This window comes from Momordica charantia (assembly GCF_013281855.1).
Source record: "Momordica charantia cultivar OHB3-1 chromosome 1 unlocalized genomic scaffold, Mcharantia_2.0 BLBB01000001.1, whole genome shotgun sequence".
NCBI classification, from domain to species: domain Eukaryota; kingdom Viridiplantae; phylum Streptophyta; class Magnoliopsida; order Cucurbitales; family Cucurbitaceae; genus Momordica; species Momordica charantia.
This window is the reverse complement of record NW_028275157.1, coordinates 13456585-13477277: the sequence shown is the minus strand read 5'-3', so window position 1 is coordinate 13477277 and position 20693 is coordinate 13456585. Positions and strand designations below refer to the sequence as shown.

At 31.1% G+C, this 20693-nt stretch overlaps 1 protein-coding gene across 1 annotated transcript; it reads left to right on the top strand.

Annotated features, from left to right (window-relative positions):
* The first annotated feature begins 11669 nt into the window (after nt 1-11669).
* SAUR21 (ARM repeat superfamily protein) lies at nt 11670-14160 on the top strand. Its single transcript, XM_088127818.1, has one exon. The coding sequence runs from the start codon at nt 11951-11953 to the stop codon at nt 14000-14002; it is 2052 nt and encodes a 683-aa protein (XP_087983944.1). The 5' UTR covers nt 11670-11950; the 3' UTR covers nt 14003-14160.
* The last annotated feature ends 6533 nt before the right edge of the window (nt 14161-20693 follow it).

Below are 20693 nucleotides of genomic sequence, written 5' to 3'. Positions count from 1 at the left end.
TGTACATTATATACTATTTTACTTGAATATGGGTTTTGTGTATATAAATCATATATATAGATTATTTATAAGTTTATATATATATTTTTACTTCTACACGCAGGAGGGCTCGAACCTAGATCTTGGATGTCAACACTCAAGTCTCTCAGACAATAGATTATTTATAAGTATATAATGTACACTTGCAGGTTTTATTTTTATTTTCCTCTATTTGTTTACATTACTACATTAGGTACATTACTTATAAGTATATATTTTATATCAATTATATAATAGTATATTACATATATCATATATGTCTGTTTAATTTTGTTTACATATCTATAAGTATATACTAAGGTCCATACCATCTTAAGAACTCACACAGATTCGATCAAGTATTTGAAAATTATTAAGTGGCAAAAGTTTGTTTTTTTTATGATTTATTATTATTATTATCAAAGATAGTGTGAAATGGTCCAGATAGAGTAAAAATTGTTGAAAGAGATGACTCATTGACCGATGTAAAATGATTTAAAAGTCCTTTCCAAAAAAAAAAGATTTAAAAGAAAATAGCTTCTAAGGGATAATGAGATTTATTTTCCTTTTCCAATATTATATTAGAAATAAATATTTAGTTCAATCATTGTTTTACAAAATAGTTAATGTAAAAATACAACAGGACTTGTTAAAATGTCAAAACTAAATCTACTACATTTAGCTAAACTTATGTTTTTTTTTTTTTTTTTGAAAATATAATACTTAGACATGGATATTTGGAATTGGAATTGGAATATCAAGATTTCATATTTATTAATATAAAAGAATTAATGCATATTTAAAGTTGCAACTGAGCGAAGCCCAAACTCAACCCACGTTACTTGGCCCAACTCCAAAATAGGAAAGGCCCATGAAACATTGTGGATAACAATTCAGGCCCACAATCTGTTTGGGAAATTTCTAATTTGAATGGCTAGCACAATTTCTTAAAATGTTTATAAATATGAAAATAATGATAAATATATCATATTTTAAATAAATAATCGTAAATATAACCTTTTTTTTATATCCGTGAGTGTCGGGACCAGCTTACACACACCTCGACTAATCTCACAGGACAATCGCTTGATCCTACAACATTTGGTGTCGGAAAAAAAATGTTTACTCAAATATTCACTCAAATATAAGATTTGATTGATTCGATTGAATAAATATAATGGTCCAAACTCCTAAGAAAAGGCTGGAAATTTGTTGAATGAGCAATTAATGACCTATTGGGGCTGTTGTAGACTTTTTGGAGTTTGAAAAGCTTTTTTCAAAGAGAGAGTTTCTATGCGATAGCGAATTTGATTATTATTATTATTGTTTTAAGATTATGATATAAATAGATATTTTATGCAATTATTATTGTCTCACTTATTACAACTGCCGGTGTAATTTGTGTACTATTATATTTGATTTTAATAATCCGGATAAAATAGGGTATTAAATAACACTTCCATCAACATCTTCATACGCCTATGGATTTGACATCAACACAAGGAATAGATTGATATTTACATAGTACCCTAAAAAAATATCATTAATATACACATAATATTAAACATTCATCATTTTTAACTTATTTAAAAATGTTGAAATTCTTATTGGTTAATTCAAAAATTTTTTACGATTTTCGTTTATAATGTTCATTAGAAATATACATCAACATCGACATTTTATAGATATTTTCATCGACATTTTCATAAAATCGAGACATCAACATCTCTAGACGTTGATTTCTAAAATTTTGGAATAAAATCAATTGATACGTATAAAGTATTTATTTTAAATTCCAAACAAAGTATAATAACGTAAATTGGAGGCATATATTCTCTACTTTAGATTGTAGGGTTAGGATTCTTACTGCAGCTTATATTTTTTATAGTTTAAAAAAAATAAAAATAAAAGAAGATATCATAAGGAAAGTAATAAACGTAGCTGTAACTTCTACCACTTTTAGCAATATAGGACCCGTTTAGTAACGTTCCCCTTAGTTCTCTAAGTAAAATTATTCTCACATAACGGTGATAATTTACATGTGGAAATGATTTCACTAAGTTCAAGTAGTCAAATTCAATCCATAATTTTTTTAAGCCGTAAGCTTCTCGTGAAATTCAATCATTCCCCTAGCTCATCGCATATGCTTGGTTCTCGTCAACAAAGACCAACGAAGAAGCACTAATCAGTCTTCCTTCATCATTGTGATCAATAACACTACCCAAACCAATCCTCTTCTTTCCTTGCTCAATTTCAGTTAAAACCTTCGTGTTAGGATTGGTGGTGCCAAATCGACGTCGAACAAGTTGGGACGAAGACGAATGAAAAACTGTGGAAGAAGCAGTGCTACAAGTCAAAAGAACTGAGGTAGCAGTGTCGTGGCGCTGCCATGAAGGCGGGCACACAGGGACTTTCCCATCTATAGCACCATGGCGCTATGGACAACATAGGCCATGGCGTTGAACAATGTTATAAAAGCAATAGTTTCGCATTTTAGGGTTCTTCAGTGGAAAATAGTAGAACTTTGTGGCAGTTTTGAGGTAGCAGCTCAGGATATTGGTAGAAGAGTTGGGGCAAATCAAGATCGAAGTATTCGGATGATTAGATATTAATTATTGTGAATTTTTCATTCTTATACCTAAGTATACTGTGTTAAATACTTAAAAGTTAGAGAACTTTTATTCGGACCCTCTAGAGAATAAATATTTGTGCAGAGATATTAGAGCGCTTGTGTTCCAATCTCATATTAGTGGAACCTGCATCTGAGCAGAGGACTAGACATAGCTCATAATTAAGGTGGACTAGTATAAATTTGTTTGTGTCGTTTTCTGTTTTCCCTTAACTTCTCATATATTGTTGTGTGATTGACTTTATTTATTGGATAACAGAGAATTGTTTGGAGTGCCTAATTTTATAAGACAAGTCATTAATTACTCATTCAATATATCTTTAAAAGAACAATGAAAATGTAATTATCTCTTCAAAATAACAAAACAGTGTTATTATAAAAAGGAATATATAAAATTTTTAAAGTTATTCAATCCCTTTCTTTCTCCAAATATATATATATATATATATATATATATATATATATATATATATTCATCACAAGTGAAAAATGATCAAAATTTTCATAAATATTTACCCAAATAATTGCAAAGAAGGTAAAATGATTTTGAGTATTATTATCAATTTAAAAGTATAACAAACTTTGAATAATCAATCAAATGCTTTGTAGATAAAGATTACATATGAGATCACAAAAAGATAAGATATCGCATCAACATAATTAATTAAGATAATATAGTTTAGTGAGAATAATTTTTAGTGTATAAACCATCCACCCCTCTCTCAACTACTACAAGAGAATCTATCTCTTTCTATATATTTAGAGAGCGAGAAAATTAATTATTTAAAGAAAAAACAATTTTTTTCCTGTATAAATACATATAATTTTTTTGGTTAAATTATAAAGTTATTGAATTTATGTGTGGAAAAAAGAATATAGAGTATTTCAATCCAAGTGCTTGACCGACAAGGACTTTTAAAAAAGTGGAACCAAACATCAAATGGATTTGTGTTAATCTTTATCATCAATACCACTAACAAGAGGCTGATACGAGAAGATGACGATTTTTTATGGAATTAAAAATAAAAGCGGAAATAAATAAATAAATAAATAAATAAATAAATAAATAAAGGGGGTTTGGGGGAAGGTAGGGCATGATTGAAGTGGTTAGAACAAGACATGATAAGTGTGGGAAAATGTTTGGTGGTATCATAATCACTTGTCTAAAAAAAAAAAAAAAGGCATTTAACTCATCTCATAGTGTTGGCCATTATTATTTATTAAAAGCTTATGCTGTTCCCACTCTCCCAAATTTTTCTTTTCTTTAATTAATTCATTCTTCCACCAAAGAGAGTTGGATTGTCCCTATCAATATTCAAATTACTATATATAAACCAATATATGCATAATTTTTTGGATGGGTCGACGTAGAATTTGGATCAATGCTTCCACAAACATTTTAACACAGAAATCTACCACATTGGTGCAACGGTGTGGTGATAAGGTTAATAGACTTCGATGTCTAAATCATAGAAAAAAAATAGTTTAAATGATCAAATCGTATCCCAATATGGGTGGTCGAATAGTCCTATTTGAATAGCTTGATCTGGACGTTTGACCCACGTCACTTCTTTCACTTTGGATGACTTGATATGGTAATTTCACCCATGACATGAAGTTAAATGAGTATTACATTTTTTAAATACTCGAGACTCGATCGGTTGAACTTAAGTTTGTGGTTAGAAGATAGCATTAAAAGGATGGCTAGATTGTAAAATTTTTAAAATTGATGTTGAGATGTAATATAATTTGGCTGAAAAGATTAATTGAACCAACTAAAATTTATTTCATTGAAGTTGTCTCATTTTTTGCTGATTCTTTGCATTCATATTTATGCCCCATATTGTTTGATCTATTGGAACTAAGGATAGTATGGTAGTTCGGATTAATTTAATTTAATAGTTCTAAATTGTATACACTTTATCCTTTAAATATAATTCAAGCTATAAAATTAAAAATTAAAAAATATATTTAATATTTTGAACAAGCAACCTTATAAAATATGCAAGCATACCCTCTTTTGAATTAGAAATTAATTAAAAACATAAAGTAGTTACCAATATAATATTTTTAGATGGGAAAGAAAAAAAAAAGACCAAATGATATAGAGAAAAGAAATAATGATTTTCCATGAAAATTGTTTGAAATATTTAATCCTCTAGAAGAATAATCATCTCAATTAAGTTTACTTTTCACAATCTGTCTTCTAATGTATCTTTGATGTTCTAACTTTATGATAGAAGACATAATGCCTTAATAAATTGAATTGTGTCACTTATATATATATATATATATATTTATATATTTTAAAGTAATAAATAAATAAATTTTTATTTCATGGAAAATAGAAAACAAAACTAACTCATAAATGAATAAGACTGTTTTGTGCATAATTCCACCTATTTTCTACAGCTTTATTTTTCTCTCTCTCTAACTACCTTCTTAATTATTTGTGATTAAATTTGTGAATAACTAACTACCTTCTTTATTTTTTAATGAAAAATAAATGTGAACCTTTTTCTTATTTTGCATAAACAATAAATGTGTATTGCATGCTTCATTATTTTTAAATTTGTATTTCAGCCATCAAGTTTGTATCTTATAACAATATTCAATGTTTCTCGTAAAACATAAAATCAAATGTGGACCTTTATTATATTTCTAATGTACAAACTTGTAAAATGGGTTTCAGTGAAGGTAAAAAAAAAGTTTTTACCCTTTATTTAAATTTAGGTTTAAATTTTATTTCATTCCTGAAATAATTTTAGGATTATCACGTTTTAGTTTTAAAATTTTTAAAATATAATTTTAGTTCTTAAACTTTTTAAAAAATATATTATAGTAAAAATAAAATATATATTGGAATTATATGTAAGTTCGTCGAGGAAGAATTAGGTAGGCGGATAAGTAGCAAATTAAAATAACAAGTACCAAAAAAATAATATTAAAGAAAGTTAAAAGGATTGAAATGAGTTTTGTTTTGTTTTTTAATTTTTTAAACGTTTTGAGACTAAAATAAGATAAACCAAATAGTAATGGAGAATTTAAACCTTAAATTAATTTTTATATGTGGTGAAAGTTTATTAGATGTATTTCAATTTTTTTTTCTTTTTTCTATTTTCACTTTCGGACATAAGACAAATGAATAATTGAAAATAGGATTACATGCTTAAAGTCCTATCTTTTAACTATTAATTATTTTTGTACAATTTTAATATAAATGACCTAACTAGCCTAATCGAAACATACGGGTGAGTTAGGTAATCACCTGACTAAATTTGTATTGTCATCTAAAAAATTTGTTAAAATATTATTTTGGCCTTTGTACGAAAACTTTGGTTCATTTTCATCTAAAACGAACATTTTGAAAGTCTAGAGACAAAAATGATCAAAGTTGAAAATACAGAGACCAAAATAGACGTTTTGAAAGTATATAGACCAAAATAAACACAGATTCAAGATAAATTAACTTGATTTTATTAGTCAAAAAGTATATTTTGAAGGTTTGTCTTTGTCCATTGTCAACACAACGATCTAAAAACCGAGATTGAACAAAACCTTTTATCAATCAATTAATGATCAATAATTTTTGTGAATGAATTTAAAACGATCCTTCTGTAGTCCAATATAATTTTCCAAATGTAGTCAATATTATGGTTTTCAAATCTTCTTAAATTTAACTTTTGAAGGTTTAAATGTTAAAATAAGAATTTTGAAAGCTTACATTTTGTTGGCTACATTTGAAAGTTTTAATCTTAACAATCTTTATGGTTCAAGAAATATTTAATTATAATTACTTATTTTTCTTTTATAAATAATTCTAAGTCTAATTTTCTAAGCATAATTAGATTATGTTATTTTAATTTTAAGTTTAAGGCTTGATTACCACACTCCAAAAAAAAAAAAAAACTTTGTAATTTAGGTAGGTGGCTAAAATTAAAGTTTCAAAAGTTTAATTTAATCCATCTCTGTACTTCCAAGAATCTAATTGTTAGAAATCTCAGGTTTTCATGGATAATTCAGCTATATTTTTTAAAATTGCAACGAAACAAAAATTTGAAATTCAAAAAATATTTAATGATAATTTTAAATACTATTTTATTCCGATAATTTTTACTTTAGTTTATTTTGATTCCTGTAATTTCAAAACATTATATTTACTCACATATTTTCAATTTTGGTTTATTTTTAGTCTCTATACTTTCCAAATGTATGTTTTGGTTCATGTACTTGTAAAATGTTGACTATTTTTTTTCCTAAATTTGTCTAATTTTAATATAAATTTTATACAATAGAAACCATTTAATACAAATTTCGTTATGATATTTCAAGAAATTTTTTAAGTTAAATATCATGCTAAAATTGAGATGGAAAGAAATAAGATAAAAATAAAAATAAATGAACCATTACAACAATTAGGGGTTTCAGCGACAATAATTTTTCGTCGCTGAAACGAAATTTTCTTCGCTGAAGAGCATCGACGACGAAAAAATTTTCGTCGCAGTTTTCACGCCTAAAATTGAGTCTCTGAAGATGTAAAGCGACTAAAACCAGCATTCGACGCATATTGGCGACGAAAGCTCGTTTTCTTCACATATGCGACGTAAATATTTTGCGTCGCATTTGCCCTTCTGTGACGAAAATGCCTTCGTCGCATCTGACCATATTTTCTATTACAATTTTCCTTATTTGCATGTTTTCCTTGTTTTTTCGTTTTAATGGTCCTTATTATGCAAAGTCAACACAAAAGTCTAATCGACATCAAAATTCGTCGCTAAATTTAAAACGCTCAACTTGCAAAATTACTTAGATAATAATACAAATTTCATTAAACAATATATGTCATTGAAAACATATACAAGTTTCTCCAAATTAAAACAACAAAATGTCTACCTAAATTTACAAATAACAAAGATTTTAAAAGTACATGGACCAAAACAAAGATTTTAAAAGTACGTATATGAACTAAAATGATCCAAATTTGAAAGTACGAAGACCCAAATAGACTAACGAAGTCGAAAGTACATGAATCAAAATTAATATTTAAACTGCAAAAGTAAGTATTGTTCGACGGTAATTTACATATATATCCAACCAATATGTCGAACTAAACGATAACTACTTTTGTTCAATTAATTATAGTAACTCTTATAAGAATTTCTAGTCAATTTTAACCACTGTGTAGATATAGTTCTATAGTTTAATGGTATCCATTGAACTTATAATTAATAGGTAATTTGTGCATAATTTGAGAGAACAGTAAATTACCATATTAATAATCCTACCCACATGGGAAAGAAATGAATAAAATAAAGGTTAAAAAAAATATTTCATTACTTTCGTTGAGTAATAATTTAGTTTTTGAAGTTTTAACGATTTAATCTTAATTTAGTTTTTGAAGTTTTAACGATTTAATCTTTATACTTTTAAATTGGTAACAAATTAATCCATTAACTCTGTAACAATTTAGTCATTATAGTTTAAAATTTGCAACAATTTAATTCGTACTATGAAAAATCTCATCAAAGTTAAGTGTCGGTTTTTTATAAACAACGATTTATTCCTCATAATTTATAAACAACTCATAATTTATTGACCTACATATACAAGAAATTTAACAAAAATTTTCATGAGAGACTAACCGTAAATTACACGAATTAAATTATTACAGAAACAAGTATTATTTTTTAATCTGAAATAAATAATCCAAGCATTAAGAGCCATTATCTTACCATTTACTTTTCTAGAAAAAAGGAAAGAAAAGTGTCCAAATTAATTAACTAAATCTTTCCTAATTCACCAACTTGGCTGCTAGTTGACCCTACGTGGACTCCATGCAAACTTTTAGAGAGAGAACAGTTGAATATTCTTGAATCTTCATTGAAATCTAAAAATGGCCGGCTCCGATTTTCACCCATTTCTTCCGAACCCGACCCGGTAAAACCCTCATGAAAATGTCCGATCAATTATTCTTAATAAAAGAAAGTCGCGGTCGCAAATATAAATTTTGTCTTTTTTTTTTTTTTTGTTCTCCAAATACTTTTCCTTTTTTCCCCGGCAATTTCCCGGCTCCCAAACAGAATACTTCAAACATCATTAATTGAGAAATCCCCCAAAAAGTTGATTTTAAAGCCCACTTTTCTTATCCAAAAACAAAAAAAATCAAATTTTACCTTTAAACTTTCCATCTCACAATAAATTAGACCTTAAACTTAAATAAATGTTTCATGTTTGATCGTGAAATCGACCCAACTCGAATCCACAAAGTTCGGACAGTATATACTGAGTACGAAAGATTTATTTTCACTTTGACGCTCTAGTCACTACACAATCTAGTTTATATTCGAGAGAGAATATATTTCGAGTATCTGGTATGAAAGCTGGGGCTCTCTATTTACAGAGGCGATCGAGCTCCTGACAACCTAGGATCGAACTGTCATGTAGGAGAACATGTCTGCCATTGGCGTCTGCGCCCGCGGTTACTCATGTCGAAGTACGAAGGATCAAGCTATCATGTTGGAGAACATGTCTGTCATCTGTTATCTTGTACGTAATATAGGTAGGCCGGCATGTAGAATGTAACTCGGCTCGACTTCGGATGTCGAGATAAAAGAACTTGTCGAGTTGAATGTACTTATCCAATTCTTCTAATCATCTCTAATGATTCTAGTTGGTGACACATGTCAGGTAATATGATTTATCCATTTATTTTTAGCAAAAAAAAAAAAAAGCAAGGTAATTTTTTAAACTTTACAATATTTATCAATTCTCTAATTCGCAAATTGAAGGAAAGTGGAAAAAAAATTCGTAAAAAGAGAGAGAACAAGTTGATTTACAAAAGCGCTTAGCTGGAAAATGTCCTAAAAAGAGAAAAAAAAAAACGGCTGACGAAACTATTTTATGTATTTAATTATTAATTTTAACATATGGGCGACGGCCGACAATCCCACCCACAATCTGGCTGTCCTTTCCAAATTAATATGAAAAATTTCCCAAACAGCCCCTTGTGTTTGAATTCTCTACCAAACCATATAAAAATAAAATAAAATATTAAAATCTCTCTAATTTTTTACTTCGTTTATTTGGAAAATTAAAAAAGTCCAGTTATTTTGCTAATTTCGGAAAATAATTCTAACTTCACACCCTTACATTTGCCCAACTTGAAAGATAATTTTTTTTTTTAAATTGAAAAGGTAATAATAAAGTCCCAAGTATATACCTTGCTTACTAAAATTAAATTGTTTAGTCATATTAAATAATGTTCGTAGATTTTAAATTTGAATTATGATAAATATTTATTTGATGAGACTCCAATTGAACTAACAAGTGATAGATTTGACAACTTATTAAAAGAAGAAGGGGTAAGGGTGAAAAAAGTCAATTCAAAATAAATTTTGATTTCTACCATGTCTTATTGAGTTTTTTGATATGTCATTATCTTATCCAATTGTCTTATTTACTCTACGCTGCTATGTCGTGTCATATTCTATCATTACTTTTAATATAATTAAAATATCACATTAAGAACTAGGATAATAATTTTAACAATATACACGTAGTCAAATCAAAATTAAAAGCTTAGGGACCATTTGGCAACTATTTCATTTTTAAATTTATCTTTTTAAAATTAAGCTTGTTTTTAACCATTTCATTAGTAAGTTTTCACAAACATATTTAAATTTTAGTCCAATCTAAAAAATAAAAATAAGATTTAAAAAAATTATATATATATATATATATATATATATATATTTAACATGATGGAGAGAATGAATTTATAATTTAACTCATTGAAAAACAGTTTCTAATGATGATTTTTTGTTCTTTTTCTAAATCTCATAAAAATGGTCAACCCTTTATCTATTTGTAAAAAGCTAAAAATAAAATCATCAGCAAAATAAATAGATAAATAAAGTAAGCTTGCAAGTCAGCCACGTGGATCATCCTCTCCTAGCCTTTTACACGAGGGCTACTATTCCTATACAAAAATACGAAGAAGTTTTCAAAATCTTCCATTAAAAAAAAATAATTTTCAAATAAGTTGTCAATTGTAGTAATCTATTAAAAAAAAAGTAAAATAATTAAATAAAACGTTACCATTCTCAATCGGCGGCTGCTATGGAAATGCCGTCTTCGATTTGTCATTCTCTAATCCAATCCAATCTCCACTTAATCTCTCTTCATTTTTTTCCCTTCAACTTTCACCCTTCAAAATAACTTAACTTCTTAATATTTATTTATTTATTTTCAAATTTAAATATTATTTTGGTCGGATCGATTTTAATTCTTTCTTTTTGGTTGATTATCGATTTTAACCTTTATATTTTCAATTTCTATTTTAGTTTTTATATTTTTTAAAAAATTATTTTCATCCTGTACTTTTAAAAGTAATCATGAAAAAGTAATAATTTGGTCTCCTAATTTTCATTTTTATGTTATTTTTTCTATCAAAATTTTATTATGACACTCCATGCATTAATTTTATTCATAAATTTGTATTATAAAGTTTACTGGTGTGTTGATGCAGAAACTTGACGTTTTGAGATTTATAAATTTTGCCCCACCTTTGAGAATAAAAAGAGGGATTCGACAGAGATTACATTGGAACACCAATGTGGTGCTAGCCACACACACTCCAATACTTAAATCAGAATCAGGGTTTAATGTGAAGTGTGTATCTCAATTGTGAGGTTTCTCCTTATTTATAGATGTCAAAACCCTAAGGTCGACAAGGATATCTTCTATTCTCAAATAATTTGGATTTTGGAGATACCACTATTGCGAGTCGAACGGAACAAGAAAATGGGAGTTGGCTCATCAAATGGGTTATTGGCAGAGCACGAAAACCTAGCGTCGAGAACTTGTTGTCCCCCAAGACATGGTCACGTCTGGGACCTGTGATGCATTGGGTCTAGTTTCATCTTCGCATAACATGGTGTATAAAATTTATTAACCAAAATAACTTAAAGAGTAAAGTATATTTACAGAAATAGTTTTTAAATTGTTTTTATAATAATCAACTGCGCGTAGGCCTAAGCCAACTTGAAGGGACCTTTTCTTAGTTCAAAAGAGAAATAAAAAATAAAGTCAAAAACCAACAATAATGGGAAACATGGCCTCTTTAATTCCTTCTTTTTATTTTCTTAAAACCCCCATTTATTTTTCCTCTTCATTTTTTTTTCTACAACCTCACCGCTCCGCTCTCTGTTCTTCGCAAGTTTCTTCTCCACGCCACTGTTTGGATAAAGATTCTTTTGCACAACAATTTTCTCGTCCCCTCCTCGAGTTTTCTGCTACAAATCCATGGCGGTTTCTCCCCATTCTTTCCCACCGAGGAAACGGCGGCCCTCGGCGGCGGCATTCGTCTCCCCCAAATTCTCCGCCTCCATTCTCCTCGAATCGCTCCTCGCCCTCTGCCAGGAAATTTCCGCCATGAAACCGCTTCACTTTCTCCTCAAACGCTACTCCAATTCGCTGATTCGGAAGTCCAGATTGCTCGAGATCTTTCTCTACGATCTCCGCCGCAACCGGATTGTTTCCTTCTCCGCCTCCGCCTCCCTCTGCCTCGAAGAAATGTACATCGTCTTGCAGAGAATCAAGACCTTGATCGAAGACTGTTCTAATGGAAGCAAGATGTGGCTCCTCACTCAGAACGAATCCGTCGCCAGTAATTTCCACGAACTCACTCTCGATTTGTCCACTCTACTGGATATTTTCCCCGTCAAGGACGCTGGATTGACTGAAGATGTTGAAGAAATTTTCTACCTCTTGAGAAATCAATGTTCGGAATCAACCGCTTTCGTCGATCCGCGAGACGAAGATCTCCGACGCCGAGTCTCCAACACGATCGATCGGATCAGAGACGAAATCGTCCCCGATCATTCCGAATTATCCGAGATCTTCTCGAGGCTCGATCTTCGCGATTCGTCGAGTTGCAGAGAGGAAATCGAGAATCTCGAGGACGAAGTTCAGAATCAAATCGACGAGAAATCGAAATCCGATGTGAGTGCTATGATCGGACTCGTGAGGTACGCGAAATGCGTTCTGTTCGGAGCGTCGACGCCGGAACCCGGCTTCCGGCGCAAGGATTCCATATCGGATTTGGCTTTGCCGGCGGACTTCAGGTGCCCGATAAGCCTGGACCTAATGCAGGACCCAGTCGTCGTGGCAACGGGACATACGTACGATCGTGCAGCCATAACTCTGTGGATTGAATCTGGGCACAACACGTGTCCGAAGACAGGTCAGAGCCTGGCCCACACGAACCTAATTCCGAACCGCGCATTGAAAAATCTGATAGCGATGTGGTGCCGTCAGGAGAGAATTCCATTCGACGTAACGGAGAATAACAAGGAGAGAGTCAACGGCGTCACGTCGAACAAAGCGGCGTTAGAGGCCATGAGGATGACGGCGTCTTTCCTCGTTAACAAACTCGCCACGTCATCCGAGGACGCGAACGGCGTCGTTCACGAGCTTCGCGTTTTAGCGAAAACGGACTCCGGCAGCCGCGGCTGCATCGCCAAAGCCGGAGCTCTGCCGTTACTCGTCCGTTGTCTCAGCTCCGATGACCCCACCCTCCAAGTTAACGCCGTCACGACGGTCCTCAACCTCTCGATTTACGAGGCGAACAAATCGCTGATAATGGAGACCGACGGCGCGTTGATCGGAGTGATCGAGGTCCTCCGCTCCGGCGCCACGTGGGAGGCGAAAGGAAACGCCGCCGCCACCATATTCAGCCTCTCCAGCGTCCACTCTTACCGGCGGCGATTGGGGAGGAAAGCGCGTGTCGTCAGGGGATTGCTCGATTTGGCCAAGGACGGGCCGATTAATTCGAAGAGGGATGCTCTGGTGACGATTTTGACATTGGCCGGCGACCGGGAGACCGTCGGGAGGCTGATTGAAGGAGGGGTTATGGAGACGGTGAGCCATCTGATGAACAGCCTGCCGGAGGAGGCGGTGACGATTCTGGAAGTGGTGGTGCGGAAAGGGGGATTTGTGGCGATTGCTTCTGGTTTTTATGTGATTAAGAAATTGGGGATTGTTCTGAGGGAGGGTTCCGATAGGGCCAGAGAGAGCGCCGCCGCGGCGCTGGTCACGATGTGCCGTCAAGGCGGGTCGGAGATGGTGTCGGAGCTGGCGTCGATGGCGGGAATTGAGAGAGTGATTTGGGAGCTGATGGGAAGTGGGACGATGAGGGGGCGGCGGAAGGCGGCGTCGCTGTTGAGAATACTCCGGCGATGGGCGGCGGGTTTGGACGGAAACGGCGTCGGAGGAGATTCGATGACCGTTACTTCGTCGAGAATCGGCGGCGAGTCCATTGTAAGTTCATCAAGAGGAGCAACTGTTCATAGCTAGAAGAGAAGGTTTTTCTCCAAAATTCTTGCACATTTGTTTGTAAATGTAATGTTATTTTCATTTGTTTAATTTTTTTTTTTTGAAAGGAAATGGTTTGTAAAATAAATTAAAAGAAAAAAGAAAAAGCCGAAAATAGAGTTTTCAATATTTTGTTTGCACATTGTTATTGTATGTTGAATCTCAAAACATATAGAAAGTTTCAAACATCAAATTCTTGGCTAATGATTTCTTATTTTTGTAATCTTCATGTGATTTTGTATCTCCATCAATTGATAAAACGTCTTTTCATTTTGGATTGCTCTAATTAATTTTGTAGGTGGTATATATTATTAAAATTATTAAGGCTAATACTTTTGTCACTAATATTTGGGTATTTTTTATATGTTAACAAGTTTAGATGTGATCGTTGATGATATTTTGTGAATTCACAAAAAAGAGAAGAAAAATAAAAATTTTCTGTCAACTTCTAAGAAGTTTTCTTTTTGGACATGCCTCCCTCCTCTTCTAAATTTATGTAAGTTTTATGTTGGAGCAAGCTAAAAAGCAGTATAATTCAAAATTGTGAAAATATAAGGGGCAAAATTGAAACATTTAAATACTAAAGATTAATTGAAAAAACACTCCGACATTAAAGAGTAAAATGTATATTAACCAAATTGTTTGTTTACATCTGATCTCGATAAAGCTACTCAGAATCAATTGGAAAGAGTCCTTACTCAACTACAAGTACATAGAGAGCAGCTGCCACCTATTCGACGATGCATTGACGCTTCTGATGTTATCTTGCAAACCCTGATCAAAGTCAAAAATATATACTTAATTAGTTGAGTTTTTGTTCAACTTAATCATTTTTTTAGTTCAACACGTAGAATTGGAATTCGATAATGCCTTAATTTACCTTATTCAAGTTTGCAATTAATTCTCTTCCTAAGAAAATACATATACAATTTCGATACTCTTCAGGGGCTCGTTTGTTTCTCCAGAGTTGGGCTTGGAAATTTATCCATGTTTGTTAGATGGGTTTTGAAATTTTAAAACCGAAGTGTAGTCATATAGATTATACATCATACATTGTTTATACTAATTTGGTTGTTCTAATTAGTTGGTTCAAATTTGGGGATTTTATATTGTATACGTAGCGATGGATGAGTTAGAAAATATGTATATATAACATAATCCATAAAATTTTAATGTTGTAAAAATTTTAACTGATCATAAAAAAATTCTTTTATTGTGTTGGGTTTGTAAAAAAAGTCTAACATTGATTAGAGAAAAGAGTGATCCATGTTATATAAGAAAGGACAATTATGAGATTTTTTGGTGAAACAAAAAAGAAAGACGGGAGAACTAGGTCCAAAACAGACAAATTGACATGATAGTCATTTGTGAAATATTGAGTATAACTTGACCTCGGCGACTTTTAAAGCCCATCATGGTCCAAACACATCAAAAAGTGTCTTCTATTTGGCTGTACAATGATGGGCCTATCACACTTTTGCAGCATTTGGACCATTTATGTGCTGGGAAAATAACAGCCAATACAAGTGCTGTGTGTTTATACACCTAATAATTTTACATTGATGTGGATATGAATAAAATTTATCCCATATATTACACAACAAAGAAGGAAAATTTTGGTATAAAGATAACCCATATTGTATTGAATGCTCTAGTTTCGAGGATCTTGAGATGTTTAGGTATTGTTAGGTAAACATCCTACACTACTATCAAACAAGCACGGGAATTTGAATATCTATTCTCGAATCTAAATAATGTATTCATCAACACAGGTGACAGACGATCCTCTTAAGAAGAGAACGTACAATTATCTCTCTGGGACCAATGGTCGTAGAATGTTTGTAAGGGGTATGTGTGCCGAAAATTGTGGGGCAAGTGGCTTGGGTTTTAAGGGTAAGAGGGAATGTCTCCCCCAAACCCAATTGAACTTGCCTGTGCCAAAAAACTATCCACATTCACACATGTGTTTTCTTCATTTTCTTTCACCTTTTACCTTTTGAGTGTACCATGTACCCTATTTTGTATATCTTCAATTCAATCTAAATACCTTATTCTATAATTATTTATTTGTAGATCTTAAATTCAATTCACATAGCTTACTTTTACATCTCTTATTGTACGTAAGTTGCAGGTTTATTTGAATTGGTTTATATTACGTGCTATCTCATTGGATTCTTGGAATCAATTAATGTTAAAGAATGAATTGTAGGTATTATACATTATATACTAATAATATAACAATTATGCTTTTGAAATTTTGACTAATTTTAAAAAATAATAATATTATTATTGAATTGTTTTCTTTAATTTGTTTTTAAAGTTTGGTCAAATTTTGAAGAAAAACGTTGTTCTTTTTAAGTATACCAAAAGGCAATGAAAAATTATTAGTAAATAAATATTACTTAAATAAAAAGCCAAATACAAAATTGTTATCAAATGGAAGTTAAATATAGAAAAAATATCAATTTTTATTCCAAACTTTCAATTTCATCAAATTGTACCTATTAAGTTTGGATAAATGTTACAATCTTCATCTTAAACATTAGAAAGTATTGCAATTTTTTCATTGTAATAGATTTTTGTTGAAAAAATAGTCTCATGTATGTTAAAATGTAATACAAAACCTATCTTTAGTATGAAATTGGTAGGATTATTCAATAATCAAGAAAAAAAACAACAACATTAGATTGAGTTCTTTTTCTTGAAATTTATAGTTTTAGCGGAGTTATTTAATGGTAGCTTTGTACATGAATCAAATCTAATCTTGTACAAAGCTTAATTTTATAAAATTAATGAGTTTTTGAAGTCTTTACATTTTTTTTTATTAAAATTACTGGTTAGAATTAACGACATTGAATACATGGTAAAATTGCAACGGTTGTCTAATTTCACCTAGTTTGATGAAATTAAAAATTTATAGTGAAAATTGATACAACTTCTCATGTTTAGGAGTAATTTTTTTTTGGTCACTTAAATTTACCTTTGCTCAAGCTTTAAAGTTTTTGGGTCTAATGGATGGGCTTACATTATCTTTAGAATATAATTTTATAAATATGGAGGCAAAATTACTCATGTTTTAACCGATTAAACTATGTTCTAAGTTCTACAGTGCCTAAACATGATATTAGAATTTATACTTATCGAATTAAAAAGCAAATTAAAAGAATTAAATTTTCCTTGTCAAATACCTTAATTTAGAGAAAGTACTAACTTTATCCATCAATTTAAAAAGATTTGATATTACAAAATTGAAAAAAATTGGTTAAAATTGATGATGTGTCTTGTCATTGGCTTGTTTGGGCATTGAGGCATTATACAAAGCATGGGCTGGACTTGGAATGGGGACAAACTAAGAGGAGCAACACAATTCTTTTGTCTTTTGGTTTTACATTTATGATACAAACACATCCTTGTTTGGGAGATGGGAAAATAGATGGGAAAAGGAAAGAAAATTAAAGCCTTTGAAGAGAAAGTGGAGGACTTGATCAAAACCCAACCAAAAATATAAAATCATATTATTTGAGTTTGATTTTCCCATATTTTATGATGGGTCACTCAAATTTTGTTTAGTTTTGGTAAAATAAAGGGTTATTCAACCACATGGAAGAAAAAGAAATTAATAGAGCAAATATAATATCAAAATTTAGCATAAAGTTCAATTTCTTATAATAATGGAGGAGTGAGCAATAACTTCTTACTCTTTTTAGTACTCAAATTGGAGCTTATAAGATCAAATGTCTAACTTTGGATGGAGATTTGATGCTGGTCAAACGTCCCTCTTCAATAATTTATCTTCTATATTCCGTGAAGTTGTGATCTGTCAACCTATTTTTAATCATGAATATAGTTTTGAGTATTGTAAGATTATTGCCGTAGGAAAACAAAACATATAAAGTTAAGTAATCAAAGAATATCGCCTTTCTTTTGATTCAAAGTAGGACAGGGAAGCTACTATTTATATGACAGCTACCTATAGAACTTCGACTTTGCTTTCTTGCGCAAATGTTAAGGGCCCGTTTGGTAACGTTTCTGTTTTTTGTTTACGTTTCTTCATTTTTAATAAAGAAAAATATAATTGTATAGTCCAATACCTATGAATTCAATGATGATCAAATAATATTTATATTTATATATTGCAATAAATTGGAAATGGAACGAGTACAATAAACTTGTTTTGATTGTTTCCAAAATTTCAATACAATTTTGAGGATGTTTCCAAAAAAATGAGAAACAAGAAACATGTTTAGTTGCAAAATGCTTAAGTTTCTTAATAAAATTTGGAAACGAGAACAAGAAACGGGAACGCTACCAAACGGACCCTAAAAGTTCTTTTTCGCTAGGTCTAGTAACTTTCAAAAAGATCAAATCCAACATAAATTACGCATATTGAGTACAACAGATATGTGGCTATGGCTAGGGGACCATATCATGCAAGTAAACGATTTTTCAATGTATAGAGAGGTCCCCTCGTGAGATACATTCATTCTATTATTTTGAGTTTTGAGACTAAAAAAGCTCGTTCATCCAAATGAACCTAGTTCTTAATTTTGACTTAATTTTTTGAAATCTATACGAATTCCCTTGGTAGATAAATCCTTTCAAGCAACTCTTATCATTCATTCGATCATTAGTTTAATGTCGATTTTCTTTCAAATAATCATCAACATTCAAGAATATATAAGGGTATATACTTTGTTAAAGACAACGGTACTTGCTTTTTGTTTCACCTAAAAGGTCTCAAACCAATGGAGATAATTGTCGTCTATTGAATCACTTCTTTCCTTAGCCAATATGTGACTTTGTCTGCATTCTCCTTACAAATTCAATATATCTTTTGCAACTAATTTGAATATAGCTTAAACGATTAGATCTCTTATGTACCCCTCTATTATGGATAGCAGGTTTGAATTACGTCCTCATTTATGATGTAATACCAACCTAACATATATACTTGTACAAAGAAGAAACTTCTCAAACTCTTTCAATAAGAACAAATTGATGCATTAGAGAGAGAAGTGAGGGAAACAAAGCATGATGCTTGGATTGGATTGCTTGAATCCAAAATGGTAAGAAATACAAAAATGAAGCCTGTAAAATTTTCTAATTGTTGAAGCAGTCAATGCCAATCAAAGTTATAATTATAAGCAACAATAAAATTTCAACAATTTTGGAAACTTTCCAAATTCATGTCCAATTCAAGTATTGGTCAATTAAGGCTAAAGTTATTTCCAAGAGTATCTTCCAAAAAAAAACAAAAAATGAAATGTTAATATTATAAGAATTTCAAAGCTATCCCAAAAGATAATAAATATATCATGTGATAAAAATAAAGTTCATTATAATTGTTTATAATAAATTCTCAATTTTGATTTTAGACAAAATAAGTGACCACTCAACATCACTATTTTTTCCAAAAAGAAAAGAAAAGATGTATATAATGAAATTTTAATTATCAAGACCAATATTATTTTTTTAAGGAAAAATGCAAAGGAAAAAAACCACTAAATTAAATAAATGGTTATAATCTCGATGCAGAAATTTGGCCTTCAAGATCTCACTTGCACCAATCTTAATTAATAAACAGAGATGTGATGTCGATTTACAAAATAAATAAATCTGAATATTGGTGTGGTACTAGCCACACAAGGTCCGATACTTAAGTTAGAATCGGAAGTTGACAACTTACCAGAGTAATTTAGAGCTCAGCATATCCTTTTATTTATAAAGGTTGAATCTGAAACCTAGCCCTTTAGGTTTGGACACCTTGGGTCGCCCGTCCTTTATGTGTCGGGCCTCTATTCATCTGTTGGGCTTTACATCCCAACATTTCCACCTCGAGCCTATTTTGAATCTCTTGTACCTTTGTTGGAATTAGATTGGATCTTCCCATAACATCATTCAAATTTATTTAAATTCTCTCGATATAAGTCTTGTAGGGTTCTTTTTTATATTGTTCGCAATTACATGAGTATAATTTGATTATAACAATTTCATAAATTTAAGAATAATTACTCTGATTCAAAAAATAAAATAAAATAATTACCCAAATACTATAGCTCAATTAGTCAAGGACAGATTCTTTAGATCTAAAAATTGTAAGTTTAAATCTTCACTCCCTATTATACTAAAAAACGAATAGAGACAAATCAATAGTTGAATTTAATCGATATAAACTCTACAGTTAATGATATCTACTGGTTGATTTAAGGATAAAAATTGAAATTTATCCCATATTTATTATACTAAAAGAAAATAATAGTTTCATCGTTTTAGTTTTTACCAATTCTTCTCAAATTTTTTCTTGCAATTTGGGGCCTATATGGCATGTGAGCCACGTAGAAGGTGTTTCAAAGAAAAATTTAAAAACAAAAATGGAAGTCGCTGATTATATAATAAACCGTACCACGAAATATATTTCAATTTCATCGCCAGCCGCAGCACTCTTATTTTACAGCGAGTCATTAATTAAAATCAAATCAAATTTTATTACTTTCTTTTCCCTTTCTTTCTTTTCCCTTCCCATTTTATCATTAAAACAAAATAACAAAAATGAAAAAAATAAAAATAAAAATCACCACGTGGGCCCCACCCTTTTGCCTTTATCCCCACTTTTTCTTCGCCGGTGGGCCCCACCGCCTCCCTCCAAACAATTCTAAAATTGAGGAATTTCTCC